Source organism: Pungitius pungitius, chromosome 20, assembly GCF_949316345.1.
Source record: "Pungitius pungitius chromosome 20, fPunPun2.1, whole genome shotgun sequence".
NCBI lineage: Eukaryota > Metazoa > Chordata > Actinopteri > Perciformes > Gasterosteidae > Pungitius > Pungitius pungitius.
Genome location: NC_084919.1, coordinates 12,123,136 through 12,147,207, shown reverse-complemented (window position 1 = coordinate 12,147,207; position 24,072 = coordinate 12,123,136). Strand labels below are relative to the sequence as shown.

At 42.9% G+C, this 24,072-nt stretch overlaps 1 protein-coding gene across 2 annotated transcripts in view; it reads right to left on the bottom strand.

Annotated features, from left to right (window-relative positions):
• Window positions 1–24,072, bottom strand: part of rgs6 (regulator of G protein signaling 6) — a 52,789-nt gene that overhangs the window by 27,187 nt on the left and 1,530 nt on the right. Inside the window, exon 2 of one of the 2 annotated variants that reach the window (XM_037449740.2) lies at window positions 21,897–22,244. In XM_037449740.2, the coding sequence (XP_037305637.2) occupies window positions 21,897–22,139 (243 nt within the window). In that variant the 5' untranslated portion in view covers window positions 22,140–22,244. Of the gene's footprint in view, window positions 1–9,546; window positions 9,646–21,896; window positions 22,245–24,072 lie in introns of those variants that run through there. The other variant, XM_062559461.1, reaches the window with a different exon arrangement.

Here is a 24,072-nt window from a genome sequence, read left to right as displayed (position 1 = left end):
CCAAATAAGCTCAGCAAATAACTCAATCGAACCCTCGCTTTATTTTGCATCTATTTAAGAGTTAACTTTGAAATGCACCTAGGATTCTTTTTGCACGTCCTGCTCCCATCTCAGAGACAGATCCCTGCTTCTCGGAGGTGGTTTGCAAACAGCGGAGATTGTCCGTCCCTGAGCTGCCACTGCTTTTATGCATTGGTAGAGAGCCCTTGACGTGCAGGGGAGCACTTGAGTGCACGCTTTGACCCCACTCGTCACATTTTTCAAAAAATCCTCACGGAGAGAGCCGAGAAGTTTAGGGGCTGCAAAGTCAAAGAGCCTGGGGTTTACATAACAGTGTGAGGATTTCTAAAAAATCTGCACGCACACATACCTTTTTTTTCCTCTTTGTATTGCTCTCCCAAAAGAAGCAGAAATGCTATGAAAATAAAAATAGAGATTTCCCGGAGTGCCGCTTGTCACACGGGCGCCTCTCGGTGCCGCTGAATCGGGCTTGAGCGGTCAAGGAAAGCCGCAGCGTTGGAAAGTCATTTCTTTTCAGCGCAGCATGGAAGCAGATAGCAGCAAGTAGTTTACCAAGCACAAGGAACTCAGGACAGATATTCTTTAGGGAAGCCTGGAGGAAGATTACACACACACACACGTCAGCGTTGGTACGTCAGCGTTCACACACACACGTGTCGCTGTGTAAAGGACTTTCTGGAGTGAATAGAATAAACAGCAGGAATCAAAGTGTAGCTTGTGGAGGTGAAACGGGGCCAAAGAAGGAATGACAGACAAAGAGAAGTGGTAACGAACCAGCAGCAGGAAAACTCATCTCAGTTTCAAGGATTGGGATTTGACTGCAGTAGTGATCTCATCTCAGCAGATGGAATGAAATGATTTTCCTTCACTTTGCAAACTATCAAAGATTTACTCTTGTGTGCAAATACCATCATACATGAGGAGAAAGCATGCATACTGCACACATATGCAGACATATTGCAGTTTTTAAAGCAGCTGTTATGAGCGTTATGGGAACCTGCAGTCACTTCTTGGAACTGTGACCAGCCACTATGATTCAGCTAATGACAGAAAAAGGGACCTTTGGCCGTGTTAACGAGGTGATAAACCACATGCGGGGCGGTGACATCGACGTGAAATCGCACTCTGTTGAGAGGAGTACAGCTGGTTGGGAGTCACTAAAACACTTTGCATGGAAACCAGCACGCTGAGGTCTGCGGACAAACCCACAGAAAGATACAAAAAGCTCTTCATCCTGAATGATGAGGGTAAAAATGGAAAAGATCTCTCACATGACAGTAACATATAAATTGATTGTTACACAATTTTAGCTCTTACATGGGTTTCCCTTTATTAAATAAGTAGTAGTTCCAGAGTTTTTAACAATGGGATGGGCCATTTTTCGGAGCAGAGGCCAAAAAAGAGGCTAGTGTTCTGAAAAGGTTAATTTATCTATTATGCATAGAGAAGAATAAGAAGATTCATCATGGTGGCAGGACAGGAACCCAAATCTACCCCTGCAGCACGTGGTTAGAGGCCAGCAGGAATTGTTTAAATAACATGTAATATGGGGATTTTAAGCATATTTGTTTTTGTTATTTGAATCTGATGATTTCCTTGGTGGCAGTTTGGCCAATGCGTTTCTATGGTAATGAGGTGTTTTTTTTCCCAACGGATGGTTTTACTTAATATTCTATGGGGATGGCTCCTTTGTTTATTATATACATTTCATATTTAAATAGAGATACGTTTTCAGGCAATTACCAGAAAACCACCTTATCTCGTGGTTCCACGGGACCTGATTTACAAAGTCTGTGAATAATATAATATGAGAAAATCATTTTTAAAGTTGGGCATACGAGAGACAACCGTTGGGAATTAGTCCAAACATTTAATGTACCATGAATTCTTTGAGGTCCACACACATCCAAACGTGACTTCGTCCAGAAGCGATACCTCTCTGCTAATAAAAATGGGTGCTGTGCTTAAAACGATTTGAGCGGACCGCTGATTAGTAAGAAATGTTAAAGCCAACGTGGTGTGAATTACGACAGATCACGAGGCCATGAAGTCTGGAGTTGTTGTTTGGTCCACTGGGTTAATTAGACGGCTGTGAAGCGTTCGGATGAAGCAGCCTATTCGAAAAATAGCCCGGTCTCTGCTGATTAGTCACACAAACACACACACAGACAAACACACACTGTGCATTTGTTGGGCTGGTTTTCGTACAATAAGCCTTGCAGAAGCATGGATGCACGGACACACGCCAGCACAGGAACCAACAGAATGAGGGTGATGATGGCCATGAAAGATCTGATTCTTCAATAGATCCAAAGGTGAGCGGAGCACATGATGGCAGGAACATAATTATGTTTGCACATCACAACCCTCGACACACTCAGCCAGGATGTTGGTTCGCTCCGTAATTTGATCCCAAATACACGGCAGGGAAGCATGTGATGGATGTTATTGAAGAGGTCAGCGTGCAAAATGTTCACAACTTTTGGCTTGATATAAATTTGTTTGAGTTTCAAAAGGTGTATAAAAGTGCTTTTGTAAATTTTCTTGTACGTTACGAAGCATCCGAAGCATTCAGGTCACGACGGACAGGTTTCAGTGGTTCTAGTTTTCATTTGGCCTTCTTATGAACATACATTTATTGTACTCTAAACTTTTTAATTTTGCTTTACTAATACTCTCCAAATAGCAGGTGGAGAGACAGATTTCATTTCGTCTTCTTGACGCCATCATTTCAGTCTAATGTATCGGATTAATTTGAACACACTATTATGATCACTGTACCTTAAATTAACCATCTCCAGATGGACCAATTAGATGCTAACATTTTAAGCATCTAAAACCTTGCTATGAACAAATAGCAAAGTTCGAATGAATTAAAATGAAAGCGACCTCACTTTTCAAACCCTGGAAGCTTTGGGAATGACTACATTTTATGGCAGTCTTTTTTCTTTTTTTTCCTCTTAGTTTCCTTGTCAAAATCGTAACCTTTCAACTACCTCCCGATGAAGAAACATAAAAGAAATAAGCTGTGGCCACTCAGTCTCCATCGTGGACCGAGATAAAACACTGCAATTTAATATATGCATAATCACAGTCCATTTTCTTCTCTCACACTGGGATTTTAGATGTGCTGCACAAAGGCTCCATTGCCTCCATATGCAGGAATACATGAATGATACATATTTAAAAAAAAGTGCTCAATGAATGTAGAATAATTGCACATTTCAACCCAGTGACACTTGCTGCTCAATAATTGCTCTTCTACAAAGCCGAATGCTCTGACTGACACCGAAAAGGACGGCGCAGATACAGTATATGAAGGTTATTGCCATCATTCAGTGGCCATTATTTCCCATCTCACATCTTCCATTTTATTTCTTTTATCTATTATTTCATAAAGTGTGTCTTATACACATCGTCTCTCTCCTTTTAACATTGTTAATTCCATGCAAAGAACTTTGAATTTCCTTGTTGCTAAAACGTAATACAAATATTTTTCATTCTGAAACTTTTTCTTTGGCTTGATGGTTTCATTGCATTATTAAAGATATCAACAACAAACAATCCGAATGATGTGTTGCAAAGAAAGCAAAGTACATCACCATGACTTTGTGCCCAACCGGTTGCTCCTTTGGCCCTCCTGTGTCGAGCACTTTAGGTGACTGGCTGTGGGGAACTTTATTTACACTATCAACACCCTGCCTGACAAGAACTATGGCCATTATGGCGCAATGAAAACCTTATCTATTTGTACTTTAATTAAGCCTCCCATTGAACTGCCACCTGCCCGATTATTGGCTGCCTCACACGGGGCCGACCGCAGCCAGAGGGCTCGCGTCTTGATTGATTGCCCTTAATGGCCCGGTGGCACACAGAACACTTTTCTCATCATTTTCTCATCACTTCCACTATCTGGCATAATTGCTTTAAAAAGGACTGACGGCCACATCGACCATCTGTGAAGCCTTTATAAAAATGAATGTCAGAATCTCAAATGTATAAACTGAATCTATTGTTTCCCATAAACCCAAACTGCAGGACCAATGACCATCACACTCAAAACGTATCTACAAAACCTGCCAAACTCGTAGCCTCTTGCTGCTGCGGCTTTGATAAATGCCATCACAGAAAAAAGTAATGAAACACTACATTTTCAGTTTTCCTGCCAAGTGCCATTAAGCTACAGAGAAAAATAATAATGCAGACTGAAAATGACATCTTTGTATTTGGCGAGTGAGCTCTATTGTTTTTCAGTATGACTGCTGCGTTCTGCACGGATGACAAAACGTACAATTGAAATACTTGGTAACGGCTTTTAGATGAAGGCAGCAGCACAGGAAGAAAGACAACCCATCTAAGCATCAATAACCACCAATGCAGCATGTAAACCTGAATACCCGATCCACCCGGGTCAGAACCAGAACCAACAAGTCCACCAAATCCAATAGACACAAACATACCAAAAATGCTTTACTGGACTATTCAGTAATTCAGACTATTCAAGTAATGGATGTCATTTGCTCAAATATCAGTACAAGGCAGAAACACACAGTGCCTCTTACACAACAGCATTTTAGAAACAAAGGCCAGAGATCATGGCTGCCATCATTACACCCCCCCCCCCCCCCCCCCCCCAACCGAGTAGCTCCAGGTTAATCGGTTGAGCTAAATGGCCTTTAAGCGAGGTTAGAGAGGGGCTGTAAGAACCCTGCAGCAAAGCAACCAGCTGGTAAACGTCATCGTCATCACGTTCTTGCAGTAAACATCAACCACTGGTGATGAAGGATTGTTCTAAATCTCATTCAACACCAAAGAAATGAACAAACATTTAAATATTAAGGGAAAATTCAAGTTATACCAGACAAAGATTGGTTCAAATTGATTTCTAAATTGCCACAATCATGGCTGTTTTTTCAACATTCAAGAGAACCATTAACTTTCGCTGCTTTCTCCTTTCAGTTTTAACCCTATACCCACGTGATGTGTGTATATCCAGCCCATAGCCAGTGTATCTAATGTATGTAGGAGCAAGACCAATTATTTAAGCAGCTCACTGAAGCTCCTCCCAGGCCACAAGATTTAATAAAAACTGCATTTTCATATGACGCATTTTGAGCTCATTTTGCAATAGTTTTGGTCTGAATCCAACTAGATCAAGGCACAGATTGTTATGTTGTGTATCAACAGATAACTTCATTTAACAAGAATTTTGTTTGCAGCATTACCTTTGGGAAGAAAAATGAACGACGTGTATTTGAATAGAGCGTCTGAGTTACCTACACCTGGTGGACCAGTCACATTTCTGTTTTCAGGTGTTCGTAGCCGGCTTTGAGGTTAGAGCTGCACAATGGTTAATGTTAAATGTGTTTAATAAATAGGAAATAAATCCCCAACCTACTGCCAGTGATTTACAACTGTGATTTGCTCTGCTCCTTCAGGTGGTCAGCATCACCTAAATGGCAACGTTTATCGAATCAAGGCCCCCATCTTCTGCAGAGTAAAATGTCTCATCTCCTCCTTCCAATCTATCCTCCTGCCCTGGGCTACGTATTCGACTCCCTCTGGCGCGTCTCCCTCCCTCTCTCTCTCTCTCTCTCTCTCCGACAAGCAGCATTTATTCTCAACTGGAAAGCAGCCTGAGTCCGAGGCAGAGGAATGACCGTAACTAGGGAGGTGGCTTTGAAATTAGATTTCATTTGAAATGAGTCGGATGGGTGGGCATGAGCCTGCGGTTCCCAAATGGCAACAGTTACAACGAAATAGACCTCGCTGACATCACTGTGCAATCTTTCACTAACGGCGACCCGCGGGGCTCCGGATGCGATGGGACGGAGCAATTCTGGTGGGTAACATGGAAATGACAGTCCAATTATAGGAAGACATTCAGGCCGTGCTTAGAGGAAAACGACAGGTCTATCACTGCCCGCAAGAAAAGGCCATTTAAAGCATGCATTCACACAGAGACACCAAATGCACGTCACCTTCACACAAAAAAAACATGCAACCTTTTCCCCACACCGCAAGGGAGGTCGCAAAGTGTAACAAACCCGACGCGATTGCTCAATTTGTCAAGGCTGCGTGTCAATTGCGGAGAAAAGCTGAATGGATTTGCCCTTTAGTCACTATTGATCCCCTCCAAGCCAATTCTTCAGATGAATCCTTGGGGCAGTTTGCTTACCACCAAACGTGTCGTGACTTACAGCAGGAAAAAGGTTTCCTCATATTTAATTGATGCCTCAAGGAGTAGGCACGTGATCACTTCATCACGGGACCAGGGATGAATGGAATGAGGGCAGCTTTATAATAAGGTGGTGGGAGCCAAGTGTACACTATAGGTTGTTTGTTGTTGTTGTGAGAGTGAGATGGATGATGGGAAAAAACTAAAATACTGGAAATATTCTATTCTGTCAGGGTTGTCTAACAGTAATTTTACTGTGATAATAAATAATGATTTCACAGGATAATTAATACTCCATTCGCCACCTGGTTATTTTCCCCATTTTCTTATAATAGTGTGTTTAATCTTTGGATATGATAAAAATCAGCAGTGCCATGTCCTCGATGGCTGGATATAAAAAAGTAAAAAACAGTTCTATCAATTTTAAAGAGAACATTTTAGTTCCGGACTCATAAGACAATTAAAAGAAACTGTAGACAGCTTATTACCAACGGTGGGCAACTGCTCACTATTTTATTCTCACATGCAAGTTAAAGCTTCCCAAAAAAACATATGTTACACAATAAGAGGCAGCTATATTTATCAACTGTGTTATTTCATGGAAGAAGCCCAGCTCCAAGGATGTCAAACACCCATAAATAATTATTTAAAATCAAGACTAGTGTCCTGTCTTTGTGCTTTGGTGCCATCACAGTTCCAACGAGTGGTGTAATCCTGAACACTAACAAGCAGAACTCTAGCTGAGTGAACACTTTAATCCCCCCCCCCACGAACCCAGAGGCAAAAACTGTTTGGCCAAATGTCAGCCTCACACACACAAAAGCATCTTTCCTGCAGGGGGGGGGGGGGGGGGAGTCTAATAATGAGACACTGAAGCAAGTTTTCAGCAAGATTAACTAATATAGCAGCTAAGGTCTACTGAGGAATCTCAAAAGCCACCTTTAGCAAACCTACATCTTACCTTAAGTAGCTCGCTAGCCAAAACATTGTGTCCTTCTCCCCTGGTCCAGACTGCAGAAGAAGTGGGCTGAGAATTCCCCCGACACCCATTGGTTTGTGCGCTGCCACTTTTAGGCCTCTAGTTGTACGTTTTCACCATCGCCATCTTAAATTAGGTCTGTCGCCATCTTGGATTTTCACAACCAGTGAACAGAAATGACCGTTAGATTGGAAGTGCAGGCAGGTGACGTAGAGAAGATTCCTACGGGTCGCGTAGTTGTCAAACTTTTTTTCACGGTTTATATTTAGGGGGGGGGGGGGGTGATTGAGACCATAAACTCATGTCTACTGAGGTACTATACAGAGGTGGGACAAAGTCATTGTTATGCAAGTCAAAAGTAAGGGTGAATCTCATTTCTCTGTCTTACCCCTTCCCCTTACCCCTCCCCCTCGGTTTTGCGCGTTCATGTGAGGGGAAGTGGTGTCTCGATTCTCATTTTGATTAAGGGCTAGGGCCAAGGCGTAGGGCTACATAGCCCTTGAAACGAAGTTTGCGGAGGACCACACTTGAAACCGAGGGGTAACAGTTAACAACGTAGGAATTTCTCAAAAGTGCCGGCATCAAGTTTTTTTTATGGCTGAACGTCGAACTGTGAAGGAGTCGCACAAATCTAAGTATTTTCAGCAGTTTAATTGATATTATAATTATGACACTCGTGTTTTATGATCCTTTTAATAAAATGTTCAAGTGGTTTTAATTGTAATGTTTTTGTTTTGAATCGGTAGTAAACCGCTAGCTAGCAGCTATGCGCTATTTGTCGAGCTGAGCTATCTATATGACAATTAATATTGTCGTCTGAGAAACAATCGTCTTCTTCTATGTCTTTGACTGATGGCACCCAAGCGTGCAAAGATAAAGAGAGCCCAGGCAATCGATATCACGACCTGAGACGACGGCATCTTCGTTTATGTCAACACTTGTCGCCTCTGTTGACGTAGCAGCCAGCTAGCGGCAAGGGATGATGACGCAACCAGTTATCGAGTGGTGTCTCATTTCTTAGAGGAACTTTCTCACCCCTACCCCCTTTCTCTCGGTATCGAGGGGCAAGGGGAAGACACAGACGAAGGGGTAGGGGAAGGGGAAGGGGTAAGACAGAGAAATGAGACGCAGCCTTACCCCTTCCCCTTACCCCTCCCCCTCGGTTTTGCGCGTTCATGTGAGGGGAAGTGGTGTCTCGATTCTCATTTTGATTAAGGGCTAGGGCCAAGGCGTAGGGCTACATAGCCCTTGAAACGAAGTTTGCGGAGGACCACACTTGAAACCGAGGGGTAACAGTTAACAACGTAGGAATTTCTCAAAAGTGCCGGCATCAAGTTTTTTTTATGGCTGAACGTCGAACTGTGAAGGAGTCGCACAAATCTAAGTATTTTCAGCAGTTTAATTGATATTATAATTATGACACTCGTGTTTTATGATCCTTTTAATAAAATGTTCAAGTGGTTTTAATTGTAATGTTTTTGTTTTGAATCGGTAGTAAACCGCTAGCTAGCAGCTATGCGCTATTTGTCGAGCTGAGCTATCTATATGACAATTAATATTGTCGTCTGAGAAACAATCGTCTTCTTCTATGTCTTTGACTGATGGCACCCAAGCGTGCAAAGATAAAGAGAGCCCAGGCAATCGATATCACGACCTGAGACGACGGCATCTTCGTTTATGTCAACACTTGTCGCCTCTGTTGACGTAGCAGCCAGCTAGCGGCAAGGGATGATGACGCAACCAGTTATCGAGTGGTGTCTCATTTCTTAGAGGAACTTTCTCACCCCTACCCCCTTTCTCTCGGTATCGAGGGGCAAGGGGAAGACACAGACGAAGGGGTAGGGGAAGGGGAAGGGGTAAGACAGAGAAATGAGACGCAGCCTAAGTCTCAAGTCGTTGCCCTCGAGTCAAGTCAAAGATGAGGCAAGTCCCAAGTCGAGTCAAAAGTCAAAGCCAACAAGTCTCAAGTCGAGTCCAAAGTCTTATCATTTTAGTTTCGAGTCATTTCAAGTCCTCTTATTACAGAAAATTCCTTGCTCCTTCACTGCTTCAAAAGCCCTTCCCTCAAGAAACCGAAGTCATTTGCTTTAAAGCAAAGTGGGGACGGGGAACCCTGGGTGATGGTGCGCTGCCTCACAGACCTAGACTACGTAGGGAAGGGAAGGGTAATGGTGGATCGACTGTGACTGTGTTATAGTACTTTAAAACGGACGTTGACTTAATGTTGGCGAGGATTTCCATCGGAGTCTGAATCCGGGTTCAAAAATCCCGATTTTTGTAAGCATGAACGAGCTGTCTCGTTGATACGGTAAATGCTCGTGAGTTACGGTACATTCGACAAGGTGCTCAGCATTCGTTCAAAACTTACCTTTCTTTGTGCAACTTCAGGTGTCGAACAAAGTTGGACGTCGTGGCAGCTCCGTCTGTGATCTTCGACCCGCATGTTTTGCAAATAGCAACTCGTTTTTTGTCGACTACCTCGTAATATTTATATCCAAACGAAACTACCTTCCGTATCATTTTTCCAACTAGCGCGTTGTTGCGCTTCATTGGTTGTCTTGCAATGTGCCTGTTTAGATGCTGTCGAATCAGAACCAGGTGGCACTGCAGTGATTGGATGTCGACAGCGCGCGCTCTCTGCATACAGGTGGCGCACATTTTTTTGACAGATGCAGATAAACAGAGCGGCGCGGCCGTATGAAAATGTTTTCCCCCAGTTTTCATGGGAAGTAGCAAGTCTTCTCGAGTCAAAAGGCTCGAGTCCAAGTGAAGTCACGAGTCATCGATGTTAAAGTCCAAGTCGAGTTGCAAGTCTTTGTACGTTTTGTCGAGTCTGAAGTCATCAAATTCATGACTCGAGTCTGACTCGAGTCCAAGTCACATGACTCGAGTCCACACCTCTGGTACTATATATATACAGAAATAGGCACATTTTCACTATTCCTCCATTAGCGAATAAGGACGTGTGTATGTGAACTGCGTTGGAAGTTGAATACAACCAGACCTCTTTGGCAACCGGAGTCGTCGCCACCTGCTGGCCATTTGAAAGAATGCAAGTTTAAGACACTTCTGCATTATCTTCACTTTTCAGAAGCGGAGGTTGCTACCTGGGACGAGTATTGGTCAATTGTGGTTTCCTGCACTTCTACTAATCAGGTCCCCGCCGACTGCATCCACCAGCTCTCTTTAGGTTTTTGCCGGGCTTCCTCCACCAAGCGCTTTTGGTTACAGCTTGTGCCTGATGGATATTGATCACTCGCTTTCAGTGGGCCCTGCCTATCAGTCTAATGCATCCCAACCCCCCGGCACCACCTCTAGCTCATTAAATATTAACACCTTCTGCCACAGGCCAAAACTCCTGGATCGATGCATCTCAGAAAGGGAATTGCGCTGAACCTCGAAGATGGAAGATCTGGATTTTTGGCATTCTTCACATCTAAGTAAGCCGCCGCGTTATTCCTTTGCGGCAAAAAAAAATCCTCAGTTATCCGTGCCGTTGTGGGTTTTCAAAGAGAAGAAAAGTGTTTAATCAATTAAACCAATGAAGACAGAAGGAGGAAAAGCTTAACAACGTGAAAAACAACACAGAAATGTTACGGTTTGGGAGAAAGAGACGTTTCTGATGTTTATCTTCAAAAAGAATTCTTGTAATTGTTTTTTAAATATTTGCCTTTAGAAAGCGTGAATAAATATAGTATCCAGCGACGCTAACAATACGAAGATCAGGAGGATATTTTTGGACTGAAGCAGCAAATTTAGTCGATTCACTACAAAGCAACGTTTGCCTGGTGGCTCAGAGGGAAAGACAACAGAGAACAAAGCATTACACACGAGGGGAAATAAGGGAACCGTTGAGTCATCTGTGTACATGACTTGTAGGGGAAACGGAGCGAGCGATGAAGCAGTGAAGAAAAAACAAATTAAATTGAAATGGAAAGCGAGAGATTCATAAAATGCGACTGGGTTCATATAACTGAACCCGAGCCTCGTCACAATAGATCAGCCTGATGGTCTGATGGAGCAGGAAACCTCCTTTGATGGATGGCTTGATGTCGTCGTCTTAATGGGCTCTATTGATAGAGTAAGGCAAGGAATAAGGGATCTATCAAATCTATACGCATTAGGATTGTGTAAACGCCTCCTTCATCTTTTCTTTTTGGCATTAGCGGGGGATGTCGTGTGGGGAAGTAGCTGTTGTCTACCTTTCCTGACAGGTGTATCTGGATCACAGTGTTTGATTTATCATCGGAGCTATAAGCTACAAGGCTCCTTCTTCACTTTGCTTATTCTGGCAGCAAAGCTCCTTTACGATTGCCGTTCGGCTGACTTTCCTCTTAATGTATTCCTTCCTCATTCGTTTCTCTCAATTTCAATTTCTCCCGTTGTTGTCTTTGTCGCGTCCTCCAAATCTCACCGTGAGCCGAGTTCCCAAACAACTACAGCGCTCTAAAACAGGTTGCTTGATTAATATGAACCATGGCAGGAGAGGAGGGCACAACTAAAGCACCTAATGAGCTAAATGTCTATTCAAACATCAAACAGTGTGTGAGACGGCCAAAGCCCCACAATGACATTACCTGGTTGAGTTCCCTCCCTGATTGGACAAAAGATGGGGCCCAAGGGTGGAGCCACTGGGTGGGGGAATCGGAGGGGACACTTTGCATTGCCAGACTTGATGCTGGAACAGTTACGATTGCCTACGTCTTTAATTTGGGGCCCTAGAACTCCATTCATTGTTTTTGGTAAATGTTCCATATTGAGAAATGTTAGGGAAAATAAAGCAACCCTTCTGCAGTTAAAAACATGTTTGGTTCGACAACCAAACTAACTCAAATACTACAGAGAAATAAGATCAATGCTGAAAACAGTGAAGGCATCCTATCAAATTAGTGAAAAGTAAGTGAGGAAGGTTTTGGAAAACTGTAAAAAAAAAAGGTATTTTGGGGGGCTTTGAAGTTTTGTTAGAAAAGAGAAAAGAGTATAAATGTACGACATTAATCATTACAATTTTTGCTTTAACCTGCTTTGAGGTAACCTTTGACAAGACACAACAAATAGATCATTTTAAATAACTTCAATGCTCTTTTTTTATTTTGATCCACACGTTGTTATTGTGTCGGTTTCCTGTTTTCATTACATCGTAGGTCTGATCACAGTTGGGGTCTGATAAAAACAAAACAAAAACATAATTATGAGGCGCATGAGTAAATGTGTGTATCATTGCTTTAAAATCCCAGATAATTTGCATAATGTGAAAGTGCTTTACACATTCTTCCCTCTCTTTCATTGCATCTATAACTTGAGATCAGATAAACAACAAGTGCACCAAACCAACAACACAGCCTGCTAATGAGCTCTAGTCGTATTGAGTCCTTAAATGACAACATCCTTTGCTTACACCCTCTAGAGGATCACGAAAGAAGGCTTTTTCTGCTTCAGCGCCACTATTGACATGACGATATAGTTATAAAGTGCGATGTTGACCTGCATTTGTAAACGTTAAGGTGTGTCGTGGATTTTACTATGAATTTTATGATTTATCACTGAAGTGAGAGAATGACATAATAACGCTCACCTATATGGAAACAGGCATTTTTCTTATTGATTTATTTTTCTTTGCCCATGTGTTTATAAACCCAAATAGCTCGTGGAATATCTTGTGGCAGCTGGTTGGTCTGTTAGAGAGTAAAACAAACAATTTGACATGTATAAAAAGCTGAACACACATTCACACGAGCTGAAATGCAGAGCTTAGAGCTCAGCCTTCATGCTCAACTTTATTGACAGACTTCAATAACAACTTCTCTTCACTTTGAATCCTATTTCCCAGAGATCACAGACATTTTGCATTGCAGATTCCCACCTTCAGAGCCCCCTTTTACTTCTTGCGTGATCAAGAGGGACGATGCAACTTCCCTCTCCAAACTAACAGGGGCAACACCGCCTGTCCTTCCTGTGCATTTCCATGATTACATTTGTGCGCGTGAGGGTGCTCTGAGCTTCAAGGGATCCACATTACCAGCAGGATGACTTTGTCCAATACAGCAATATTGGAGCACTAGGCTTTGATATTCTGCTACAGAAATGCGGGCTCCCAACATGAAGACACTCAAAATGCTCCTCTTATAAAACCCCTCCTTCATAATTCATTTTCATCCTGGAGGTCACAGAGACCTCGGCAGCTCGTTTCATGGCCAGTTTAGGCCAGTCAAACTTTACAACCCAATTCCACATCCTCTACATGCACTTGATCTAATATAAAAAGTCAATTGGAACATTTCATTTAAAGCTGCTTTTGAATGAAAGCAAAGCTTTTTGATATTTAAGAAAATGTTCAGTTTTCTTCAGCAGGATACTGCATGAAGTAAAAAAAAATATAATTTGTTGTGACAATTCCTCCATCTACTCCCGTCTACTCCTAACCCTTCATTCACTTGTTGCGGCCTAACAAAGCAAAAGCTATAATTCATAAATTGCCCCTGCACTCAATCTAATAGGCTTCTTTATGGAGATCAAATCTGAGCTGATGATGCGGAGCGGTTTTAAACCCCAATAACTCCACAAGCACTGAGCTGCTGAGTTTCTCTTGGCTCTGCTCCCAGAGGCTCAGTCAGGCCTACTTTCCCTTTACTGAGCTGTTATTCTCTGCCAACACGGACACAAAACTGTACAATAGAGAGAGAAATCCACGGTATAATCCTGCATCAACTTTACTGCCTTTGGAAAATGTAAAAGGTTTTCTGAAAAGTGCTTGATGTCAACATTATCCATCTGTTTTCACCCTGTTAACAATGTTGGATATGTGCTAAAGATGGGGGGGAAAAAACTAAAACTATTCATACGTACGGCCATTCATAAAATATTTTTTGGTAAAATATCTAAAAGATGAATTATAAAAAAATGAATTCACTTAATTATTAATATTCAAGATCATGCTCTTCCTTAAATGCAACCAACAGTGAATATATTCATTAGAAGGTGGGCATGTGCTTCAATATTTTAGACCAGACAATATTTCCATATTTTAGACTTCCTCAAACCTCAAGCAGGAGGGCTTCCTGCTCTATGTTTTAACGCTTCGTGTCCGTGTGTAGTCTTCCACACCACACATGACCACAACATTGTATTGCATTATATAATATACCAACTGAATTCTGAGTACTAGGCGCAACATATTACCAGTGCTTAGGTAGGTAGGCATTTTATTTTTTTATTTTTTGTTGGCTTCATTTGGAAAATCATCCCACCAGAGCAGCACCGACCTGTGCACGTGTTCCATGCAACCGATCAGGATTGATTGATCGATTCAGTGATTGGCTGATGTTCGGCTTTGAATGCACCAACCTGTGATTCGAGGCTCTCGTGAGCCACAACATTGGCAAAAAAACATTACACAAAAAAAGCCAGAGCCGTCAAAACTGCAACGTTGAGTTGTTCGGCTCCGATTAGCAGGAGACAGAACTATTAGCAGCATTTTCTCTGAAACTCTTTGCTGTTTGTCACACAATCTTTTGGATAAGTGGGTTGCTTTGCCGCGTAGGCAGTTGTTGCCAAAGCTATAATTGCAGGATATTCCCCCGTTGAATCAGGCTGAAGGGATTTGTAAAAGAGCAAATCAAGACGCCCCATCTCTGTGAAATCACCCGTCAAATGGCCAAAGTCTCCTTCAACAAGCTGGATTATTTTGAACCTAAAAACCAAGACGGGGTGCATGTTTAAAGAGTCAAGAGTAATGGGAAGGAATCTGATGTGCTCTCGATCGGTGAAAATTGTTCTCTAGTGGTTGTTATTCATGTCAAACTTTGGCTTTGATTGATGCATGAGGTGTTTTTAAAAGAACCTCCTCATATGAACTGATGGAGACGGATGAAGGAACAGAGATGTTCTGTGGCTGCTCTGGTAAATGTGTGTTTCCGTCAGTAAACTGACGCTTCTACCAGGATGTTGAAGTGAGGAGACAAATGGGTGCTGAAGATCGATTGTTTCGGACAGAATGAGAGACAATGTGACGTCCTGCTTCTGTATCATCGTATCATCAGTTCAGTGTGTCCGTGTGTGCGTCTTCTCTTCTGTGTGTCCATCCGAGTCCTTGTGATGGTCCTGAGTTGCACGGGGAGCGCGCCAAACAAACAATTCTCATTCATTAATCATGACGCCGCGACTTGGCGCCGCGGACCTCCGCTATACCTCGGCTCCTTCCGCCCCCCCCCGAGCTCCCTCAGACACTTGAGTAAAGCCCCCCCCCCCCCGATGCAATTCAACCTCTTCACCCAAAACACAGCGTCGGCTCCGTGTCGGCTCCATTGGCAGCAGCACAGGAGGCGTTGCTTTGTGTGACTACTACTGGAGCCTTTTTTAGCTGTGGTCCATTATTAAGTACAGTGCATTAGCTTGAGTCTGTAAAGAGGAGCAAATAATCACAGGGTATATACTTTATATACAGAATGACCATTTGTATAGAAATCAGTCTCCCCGTGTTCTGTTAGTCGACACATATTTGAAAAATATGATGATATTTCTAACAATGCCTCAAAATGAACGCAGAGACAATTCATTGATGCTCAGATGCTGCATCTAAAACAATTCATAATTTATTTGAAACATGTTTTTATATTTCTGGCCCCTCTGGACTCAGCTGGAGGAGGATAAGAGAGAATGGCTTGGGGTGCTGCCTCACTATTTGGGCGCTGTCCGCTGGCTGGGCTTCTTTGAACGGAGCGAACAGAGCAGGTGTCGCCGCTCTGCAGCCTATTTGCACAAGAATGGCTGCCAGGTGTGTTTATTCACTGCTGAGCTCCGACGGCCATCGAAACATTAACGCCTTGCCTGATATATTCACTTCCACTTTGTGCCATTTCTGCCACTCCTCTTTCTCACGCTCCCTGTCTAGTACTGGTGTCCGAAATGTGGGACGATGGACGTGCTATAATAACCTTGGTTTAGCTGAAGTCTTTTGATTTGAAGTCCTTTGTAATTTCTGCCAAAATGTGACAATCAAGAAGAGGTTTGCGCTTGTCTGACTACAACCCAGGTAACGCCCGCCTGATTGTTCAACCAACAAAACAAATGTTAATACCCGCGACACCATGAATGTCTTTGATATTAATCAGGGGGAAACAATTGGCTTTCAGGACAAGGCCATTGTGTGAAAAACAAAAAAATGGTCCTACAAAACCCAGATAAAACGAAACGGTTCAACTGGATGTTTTTACTTATGCTTATTATTTGCTGTGTTCACATGCACACATGGGGCATGGACTGTAGAGGGTGCACCAGGAACCACGAGGTTGCTGGTTTGAACCCTGGCTCCATGCATGTCCCATGTCAAAGTGTCCCTGAGCAAGACACCTAACCCCGAATTGCTCCCTGGGCTAAAATGTAAACACCATGTGTTAATAATGCAATGTAAGTTACTTTCGCTAAATGACGTTGTATTTAACAATGAGCAGATTTATTTTTTACACTTATTCAGAGTCAAATTGTTAACACTTCGTTGAGTGTTGATTTAACACTGACAAGATTGGGACAATATAAAGACCAGCTTAGAGTTCAAATTGAATCTCAGAGTCAATTTAACTCTCTGAAATTTGCTGTGTATGAATTAAACCAAGTATTTGCTATGCAGAAAAACTACTCCTTACACCACGGCAACAACGGATAGTTGCTTATTGGCGTAGTTAGATGTGACTTCAAAGTGTATCGTGGACATTTATGCAATACTCTTTTTATCCAATATAGGAAATGCATTTTGATTGTTGACATCTGTCTCGGCTTTTTGCAACAACAATTGACACAAGAGGGTGGAGCTGAATACAATTTAACGCTGCATAAGACATTTTTCGGCAGGCAAAAGTTTCCAATTAGCTTTCGTAACAGAAAACAAATTGCGAAAGGGTTGAAGTTGTCAGAAGAAAATATGCCAATGGTATCAACCTGTCAATCACTGTCAATCTGTCGACACGCCGCGCCGCTTGCCTTGAATGGGATATTTTACTTATTCGACGACTGGTGATTTCTAGGTATGCCTCTTCCCAGAAACATTAGACATCTTGCAGTGTTTACTATTTCAAAAACAGCAGCGATGATTCACCAATCTGCTGCAAAACACACGCACACACACACACACACACACAAAATAGCATCTTTGTGTGTGCGTGTAACACGCTCGCACATTCCCAAACTCACCTACAGATTGGTTTCAGTCATTTTGGATCGATATGAAGTGTTGACAGGAAAGCCTGGCTAGGTGGGTTCCTCTGACACCCGCTGTCAGACACAACCAGAGCATGAAACACACGCCGATGCCTCGATAGACTTGTGAAACCGACTGGCTTGATGTGGTCAGATAGGAGTAAACAAGTGAAACTGCTTCAGATCAGACTAATTCAAGTGCATCGGGTTGTAGAGTTGCTCATGTTCCCAACTGGGCTCTGGTGATTTTATGCTTGGGCATAAACTGACACACAGCAGCTCTCGGTAGCTTGCTTAAAACCCCTCAAGGCCCTGGTCATTTAATGTGTAGCATCAGTCTTATTTTCTAATCCATTTATTTAATTATCGGTTTTCGTTCCACTCTAACAAGGATTAACACGGCAACATTTTGTGGAATGGATCGGTTAAAACATCAACGATTGTTTCATTGTGCCGGTTACTCATTTAAAATCATAATTACCCCATTGAATGAGTGCAGTATGTGTGTGTGTGTGTGTGTGTACATGGAGGAGGACTGGTTTGGATTAGGACCGGGTGATACAGGAACTCGGTGGGGACTCAGGATGTCATTATTTCTGCAGGGAATACTTCATCCAAAGACGGACTGCTGACACTTTTTTCACTGCCATCACCAAATTCTGCAGTAAATACGGACCAGACCCTCTTCTTACTGTCTCTATGAAGCCAGCGATGCAAACTCTTCATATATACAAAATGATTTTAGGGCAAAACCAACCAGAGTTCAAGTCCAAATGTCCAGACTGTTGCTTGCTGCCAGGTTTCAGTTTATAACCACCAGCGTGTGAATACAGGCACAAATGCAAACAGCACTATTTATTTAATGATGCATACAAAATATGATGCTTTAACTACAGTATAGCGCTCTTTCCAAGGTTATTTTGGTTCGATTGAATGTTTGACTAGAATCCGACGCTTCAATAGAAACAAACCTCCAAATGAATTACCGTAAAAGGTAAAAGGTTACATGAACACAATGTCATAACAGAAATATGACGCAGTAAACCTTTTTGAAGATTCACTCAAAAACTAGTTTCTTCAGCAATCACCGTTGCAATAAATAGATTCTCATGTTTCAGAAAGACAGAGCAAAGATCTGCATGAAAACGGTGGAAGAACAAACCAACGATCATCCTGTCCTCTTACAATTTGCAATTTAAACTCCCCCAATTAGAGTCTCCCCGTCACCTTGATTGGATTAGCCCGCTGCTGTGTACCTGCTCTGTTGTGATGAGCTATCAGATGTCTGTGGGCGACTGCAGTGATTACTTGTGCATAGTCATTCGCTAAGTGACAAACGGCGTGCAAACCACAAACACACGTGAAATAATCTCCTGTTCCCGTCACAACTCGGTTCCATTCACACCAGCCGAGTCAAGTCAATCAAATGATCTGAACACCAATTCAAAACCACTCACAGGAAGTCCACCGTTTATGTGCCATTTCATTGGTTAAAAACAAAAAACTTGCTTTTCCCGTTCTGGCGGCTCGTGAACCTGTGGCCCCTGAATACGGGGAATTTACCAGAACTGGAATGAGACGATGCTTGAGGCTGAGAGGGCTGTTCTATTGGCTGATCAATCCGCCCGCTGTTTAACTACTTTTCTGCAGCATGAAGAGCAACTTGTTCCTTCTGCTCAATTTCCGGTACTTTAACCGTAACACGGGGGAATTGGCAAGCTAACTATGGCACCAGTAAATTAGGGAAATTAAAGTACTTTGCGTTATCTCCACACCCGTCCATAAGGTCCAATTATTACAAGGAGTCGTGACCGGTCGACATTTCCCCCCCTTGTTAACATTTATGTTGCCGCATAATAAGGGCCGAAGAGATTTAGCTTCCATGTGTCATTGAATGTTCTACTGTAAATGAATTTAGGGGAATAGGGTTGGGGTTTCATTTCTACTAAAAATCAACACCATAAACACCAGAATTGTTTTTTAAAGCAAATGAAGAAATCCCAAGCAGGCAATGAGGCAAGCTGCAAGAAGGGAAATCTGTTCAGTTGTTTCCTGCTCTGAATGAAGACATTCCAACGTGATCAAATTAACAATCTTCAACTGCAGTATTTCCTTGGATACTGACGCCATCAGAGCTCAGCAGAACGCTGTGGAGTGGATCCAGCGAGCTGGGATTCATGTTGTTGCTTTCCAATGAATATCTTTGCCACGTAAATTTCTTTGCTTTGTAAAGGGAACAAGAAGCTCGGAGGCATGAAATAAGTCGTCACTTTGTGCAGCCTGCGTATCATGTTAACACAATAATAGTACAAGCGTCTAAATTGTAGAATTACATCACACAGAAATATTTTGAATGCTGCACAGAGCATTTAATACACATTTCATGTTTCTCATATAGGTCTTTCCTTCAAATGGGGATTTAAATTTGCAGGTATGTTGATTTCAACATTTGGGATGTTACTTTTGCTCTAAATGAAATGAATACACGTATCTGAACATGTGTATCAATAAATAGAGCTTTCCTTTCCTTTTTTCACTGACAAGAGAAAACAATGTTTTAATGGTTCTGGAGAACTGGAACTTTTTATGGGTGGATTGATCCGTTCCATTACTCATTGTAAACATAGTAAAGGTAAGCCATTAGTTGTGGACATAATGGATGAAGGATTGTGATCAATATTTTACCATTCAGCGATCGGATGTGCACTACATTAACTTACACTAAAACTGAAAATGTCATAAGGGTTATCTAACCCCTACATAGTATTTAGTGTATATAGTATTATAACATCTATCACACTGCACGGACATAAGTACAATTACTCAAATTCACCTGGAAATTGTTTAGAATCTACAATCTGCTGAAATAAAAGTGTGGGATGGAACCAACAACAGACCATTGATTTGGCCACTCTTCAAGACTTCCGAGTACATAGGGTCACATCCAAGGTTAACCTGAGCCCTTCAAGGGGGCCGGCGCGTATGGGGCGCAGGGCCGTGGGAGGGAACTACGGTCCTGCCAGAAGGCTCCACCCACTCTCCCAGGAGAGAACCTGCATCGTGCGCGGTGGGGAACGCACCCGGAGCTGATGTCCTCACCGGGGGAGACGGATAAAGGGCAGGAAGCGATCGGCATGAGAAGCACGGCCGCTGCTCCCTAACCATCCCCGGGGGGGGAGACTGGTAACCCGGAAGGTGCATCGATGTTTTTCTTTGTAAGAGCCCATCTGAGCGAGGCTCTGTTTTGTATTACTGGAACCTAATCTGTTTTAAACACCTGGAAAAGCTGACGGATGGCCTCCGTTTGCCGTGCTGCCACTATTTCCTGTGTCCTCCTTGCCGTCCTGGCATGTGGCACATCAAGTGTCACATGCTCAAAGACCTTTTTGACCTGATGCTGATTCTTTGAAGAAAAGGAAGCAGGTGGCAGCGCATCAGTGAGGTCACCCTGGTGCGCCGTTTGGCACCAAGCCTCTGACTTCAAGCACTGACTGGTGTTGATATTTAACAATGAAGACAATCTCAACCCAACGCTACACAATCAATACAACATTTTTACTTTACCAGATTGACCCACTTTAGTCTTCTAAGCTTTGACACAGCGGTGTCTCATCCAATCCAATGCTTTTAAAAGACGAAAAAGATGGTTTGGGATTAAAGGAAAATTCCGGTAAAAATAAATGCACGAATGCTTAAATAAAGTCTGCCTTTCATGACAAACTGGTGCATCAATAGTATTTATTGTGGAACTCTATACTCTGCAGACAAAGTTCTTCTAAGCACTCCAGGTTGAGCCGCAAGTGAACCTCGTTGCAAACTGCAGCATCAAAAACTCTCAGTGTGGTTTTCCAACAGCTGAGCTCTCTTTACGGTTACGTTAGAGCAGCTGAGAGGAGTATGGGAACACGTAACTATATAAACAGCTTGCTAAGTAAACAGGTCTTTAGTTCAACAGCTACTTTGGCCAGACTGATGAGACCAAAGGATAATGAAAAATACACAATAGGGCTGTGCAAACACACAAACAGACGTATGCACTGTCTCCTATTTTATTTCCACTCATTTTCTTTGACAAACAGACACACGAATGCACTATTTCTGAGCAGGTGCTGGCTGGCAGGTTTGAACACATGCTGGTGAAAAGGTGGGTCAACACCCTGGATGGCATCAATTGACCTCACCTTAACATCCCGTCTGTGTCCTTGTGAGTGCGTGTGGTACCTTGGCAAATATGAACCAGTGATGCACACAAACATGCACTGAAAGTATCAACTGTGATGTTTAATTTACTCCGAGTTGCCCCTTGTCTCCGATAAACAAGATAGAATAGAACTCGACTGAATGAGCAGAATAGAAAAAAATAATAATAATTAGACCAACCAGAATCAGAACCAGAAGAAATGTACATATTTTTATAACATACAATTGTGTTCCTTAAATTTTTTTTATACTGGCAGAAATGGGCTTCCATACAAACTCAACTTAGTCAACAAGAAACATGTAAAAGAAGTGGTATTTTGCGCCTACCTTCCTGTAGACGATCATGTTGGGGGAGTCGTCGTCCGGGTCTACGATGCTCATGGACCTCATGGACAGTAGAGGTCGGGTGTGGGTCGCGTGGACGCTCTCCTTATGTCCCTCAGACCCTTCATCCGTCTCGGTCACCTCAGCACTGCTCTGCTGCTCCTCCTCCTCCTCCTCCTCATCCTCCTCCTCCTCCTCCTCTTCCTCCTCCGGCGGCTGCTGCTGCTGCTGCGGTGCCTCGGCCATCACTCGTCTCCCTTTCAGCCTTCCTGTCCTCTTTCCTTCAACAGCGTCGGTCCTTTTCTTCGTCCTTCTCTGTCTCTCGGATGCTCTCCCCGCTGTGTGCAGCAGCTGTTTCGTTAAGGGGAACAAAAGAGATTTGAACTACAACTCACCAGTGGTCTGCTATCCCTCCCGTAACCTGTCAGCAGGCAGAGGAGGGTGAATATTCCCCCTGCTTTGCTGTCACATGAGATGAAGTTAGAGGAGGAGTAAAATACATTAATTTGAAAGTACGCACTATTTTTATCCCGTAGTTTGTTTCTTCGTAATCTATGAGACAAGGGAGAATACAAGCTTTATTAAAGTTTAACATATAGAACATAAGTTCCTTTAAAGTCAGCTTTTAGGATGCGGGATGTTTTCTGGACTTTTACTTAAGTCATTGATAGATATTGAGGGGGGTCCTTAAGGGCAGGAAAAAAAACTATTAACAGAAACACCAGTACAACGGCATACGGCCCAATGCTGCACAAACCAATTAGTCAGCCTTATCGGCTTTTTCCCGATGGACTTAAAGCTGTCCATGCATTGACACCTGAGGACAGATCAGCTGAGGCAAAGTGAGAGTGCACAACAACAGTGCAGGAAAGGGTTGTTTGCAGGAAGAAGAGAGGAGAGTAAAGGAAAGAGAACACCCAAATATGAGGGTCCAAACTGATTCTTGACTACCTCCACATCCCTCTGCATGTCTCACTAAAGCATGTTATTACATCGCAGCCATAACTGGGACCATTTGTTTTAGAATAAGAAAATGAATATAAGTCCGGTGACTGTCAAGGTCGAAACACTTAAACGTAGAGGAGGTAAAGCTGCACACGCCTCCCTGGACTTCCCCCTGCAATTGTTTTATAGATGGAAGAGTACTTATTGGCATCAGATAGAGCACTGCGATGCATTGCAGGGGAGGTGCTCATGGGAAATGCAGTTCACAGTTCCCATTTTCAAGTATTGCATCTCATTCATTTTATCTACATAATTATGATAATGACTGACTTTAGAAAGTGAATCCTCATATTCCCAAAAGCGTACACCTTTTGACAATAATCCCACATGACACCGCGTTAGTGTCATAGTTTACAGAAGTTGCACCAGATATAATGAGTATCGGTGTTTTTGAAGTTGCTCCGGTTTCAAAACTGACTTTGAATGCTGGCTGGCTGTGAATTGTAAGTAGAGCATGAGTCATTTCCGTGTCAACGCAGATCGTGTGTGTGCGTGTGTGTGTGTGTGTGTGTGTGTATGGGTGAAAGAGAGAGCGATATTGGCAAAAGGTATTTAGCTCCATATCAACCGTCTCCTTAGATCAATACTTTCATCAGCCAGTGGTTAGCGGACACACAAACAGAGTGTGAATGTTTGAGGCTCTTATGCAGTACAGGAAGATGCAGCGGATGCTTGAGGATCCAAATGGAGGTAGAGTTTAATGCTTGTTCGACCTTTTCTCCCTCATTATAGCCTAACAGTTATTCAAAGGCAGAGTGAAGAGAAACGGCTGATTTGCTTCCCCGTAAAGCTCAATGCTGCTCATTGAATCACACGTAGCCTGCACGCTGCCCGGGGGGATCAATACCCCCCCCGAAACACTCACCCCCCCCCCCCGACTCTCCATTTTGCATATAAATGAAATGTTCAGGTTGAACAGGCGCGTCTGATTAGCCTAAATTACAAAGTGACTTAGTGACTCAGAGGGGCCGCCTCTTATGTGTGACAACAAACACACACAAACACATGTGATGTAACGTCTCATATCGTCTAAAAACGAGATAAAGCCGAGGACACATAAAGATCTTGGAATGTTTACCGACTTCTGAGGGTGATTCGGAATCACAGGAGATGTTTCTGTGACTCACTTCACGCCAAATGAGTATTGAATCGGCTAAACACAGGGGAGTAAATC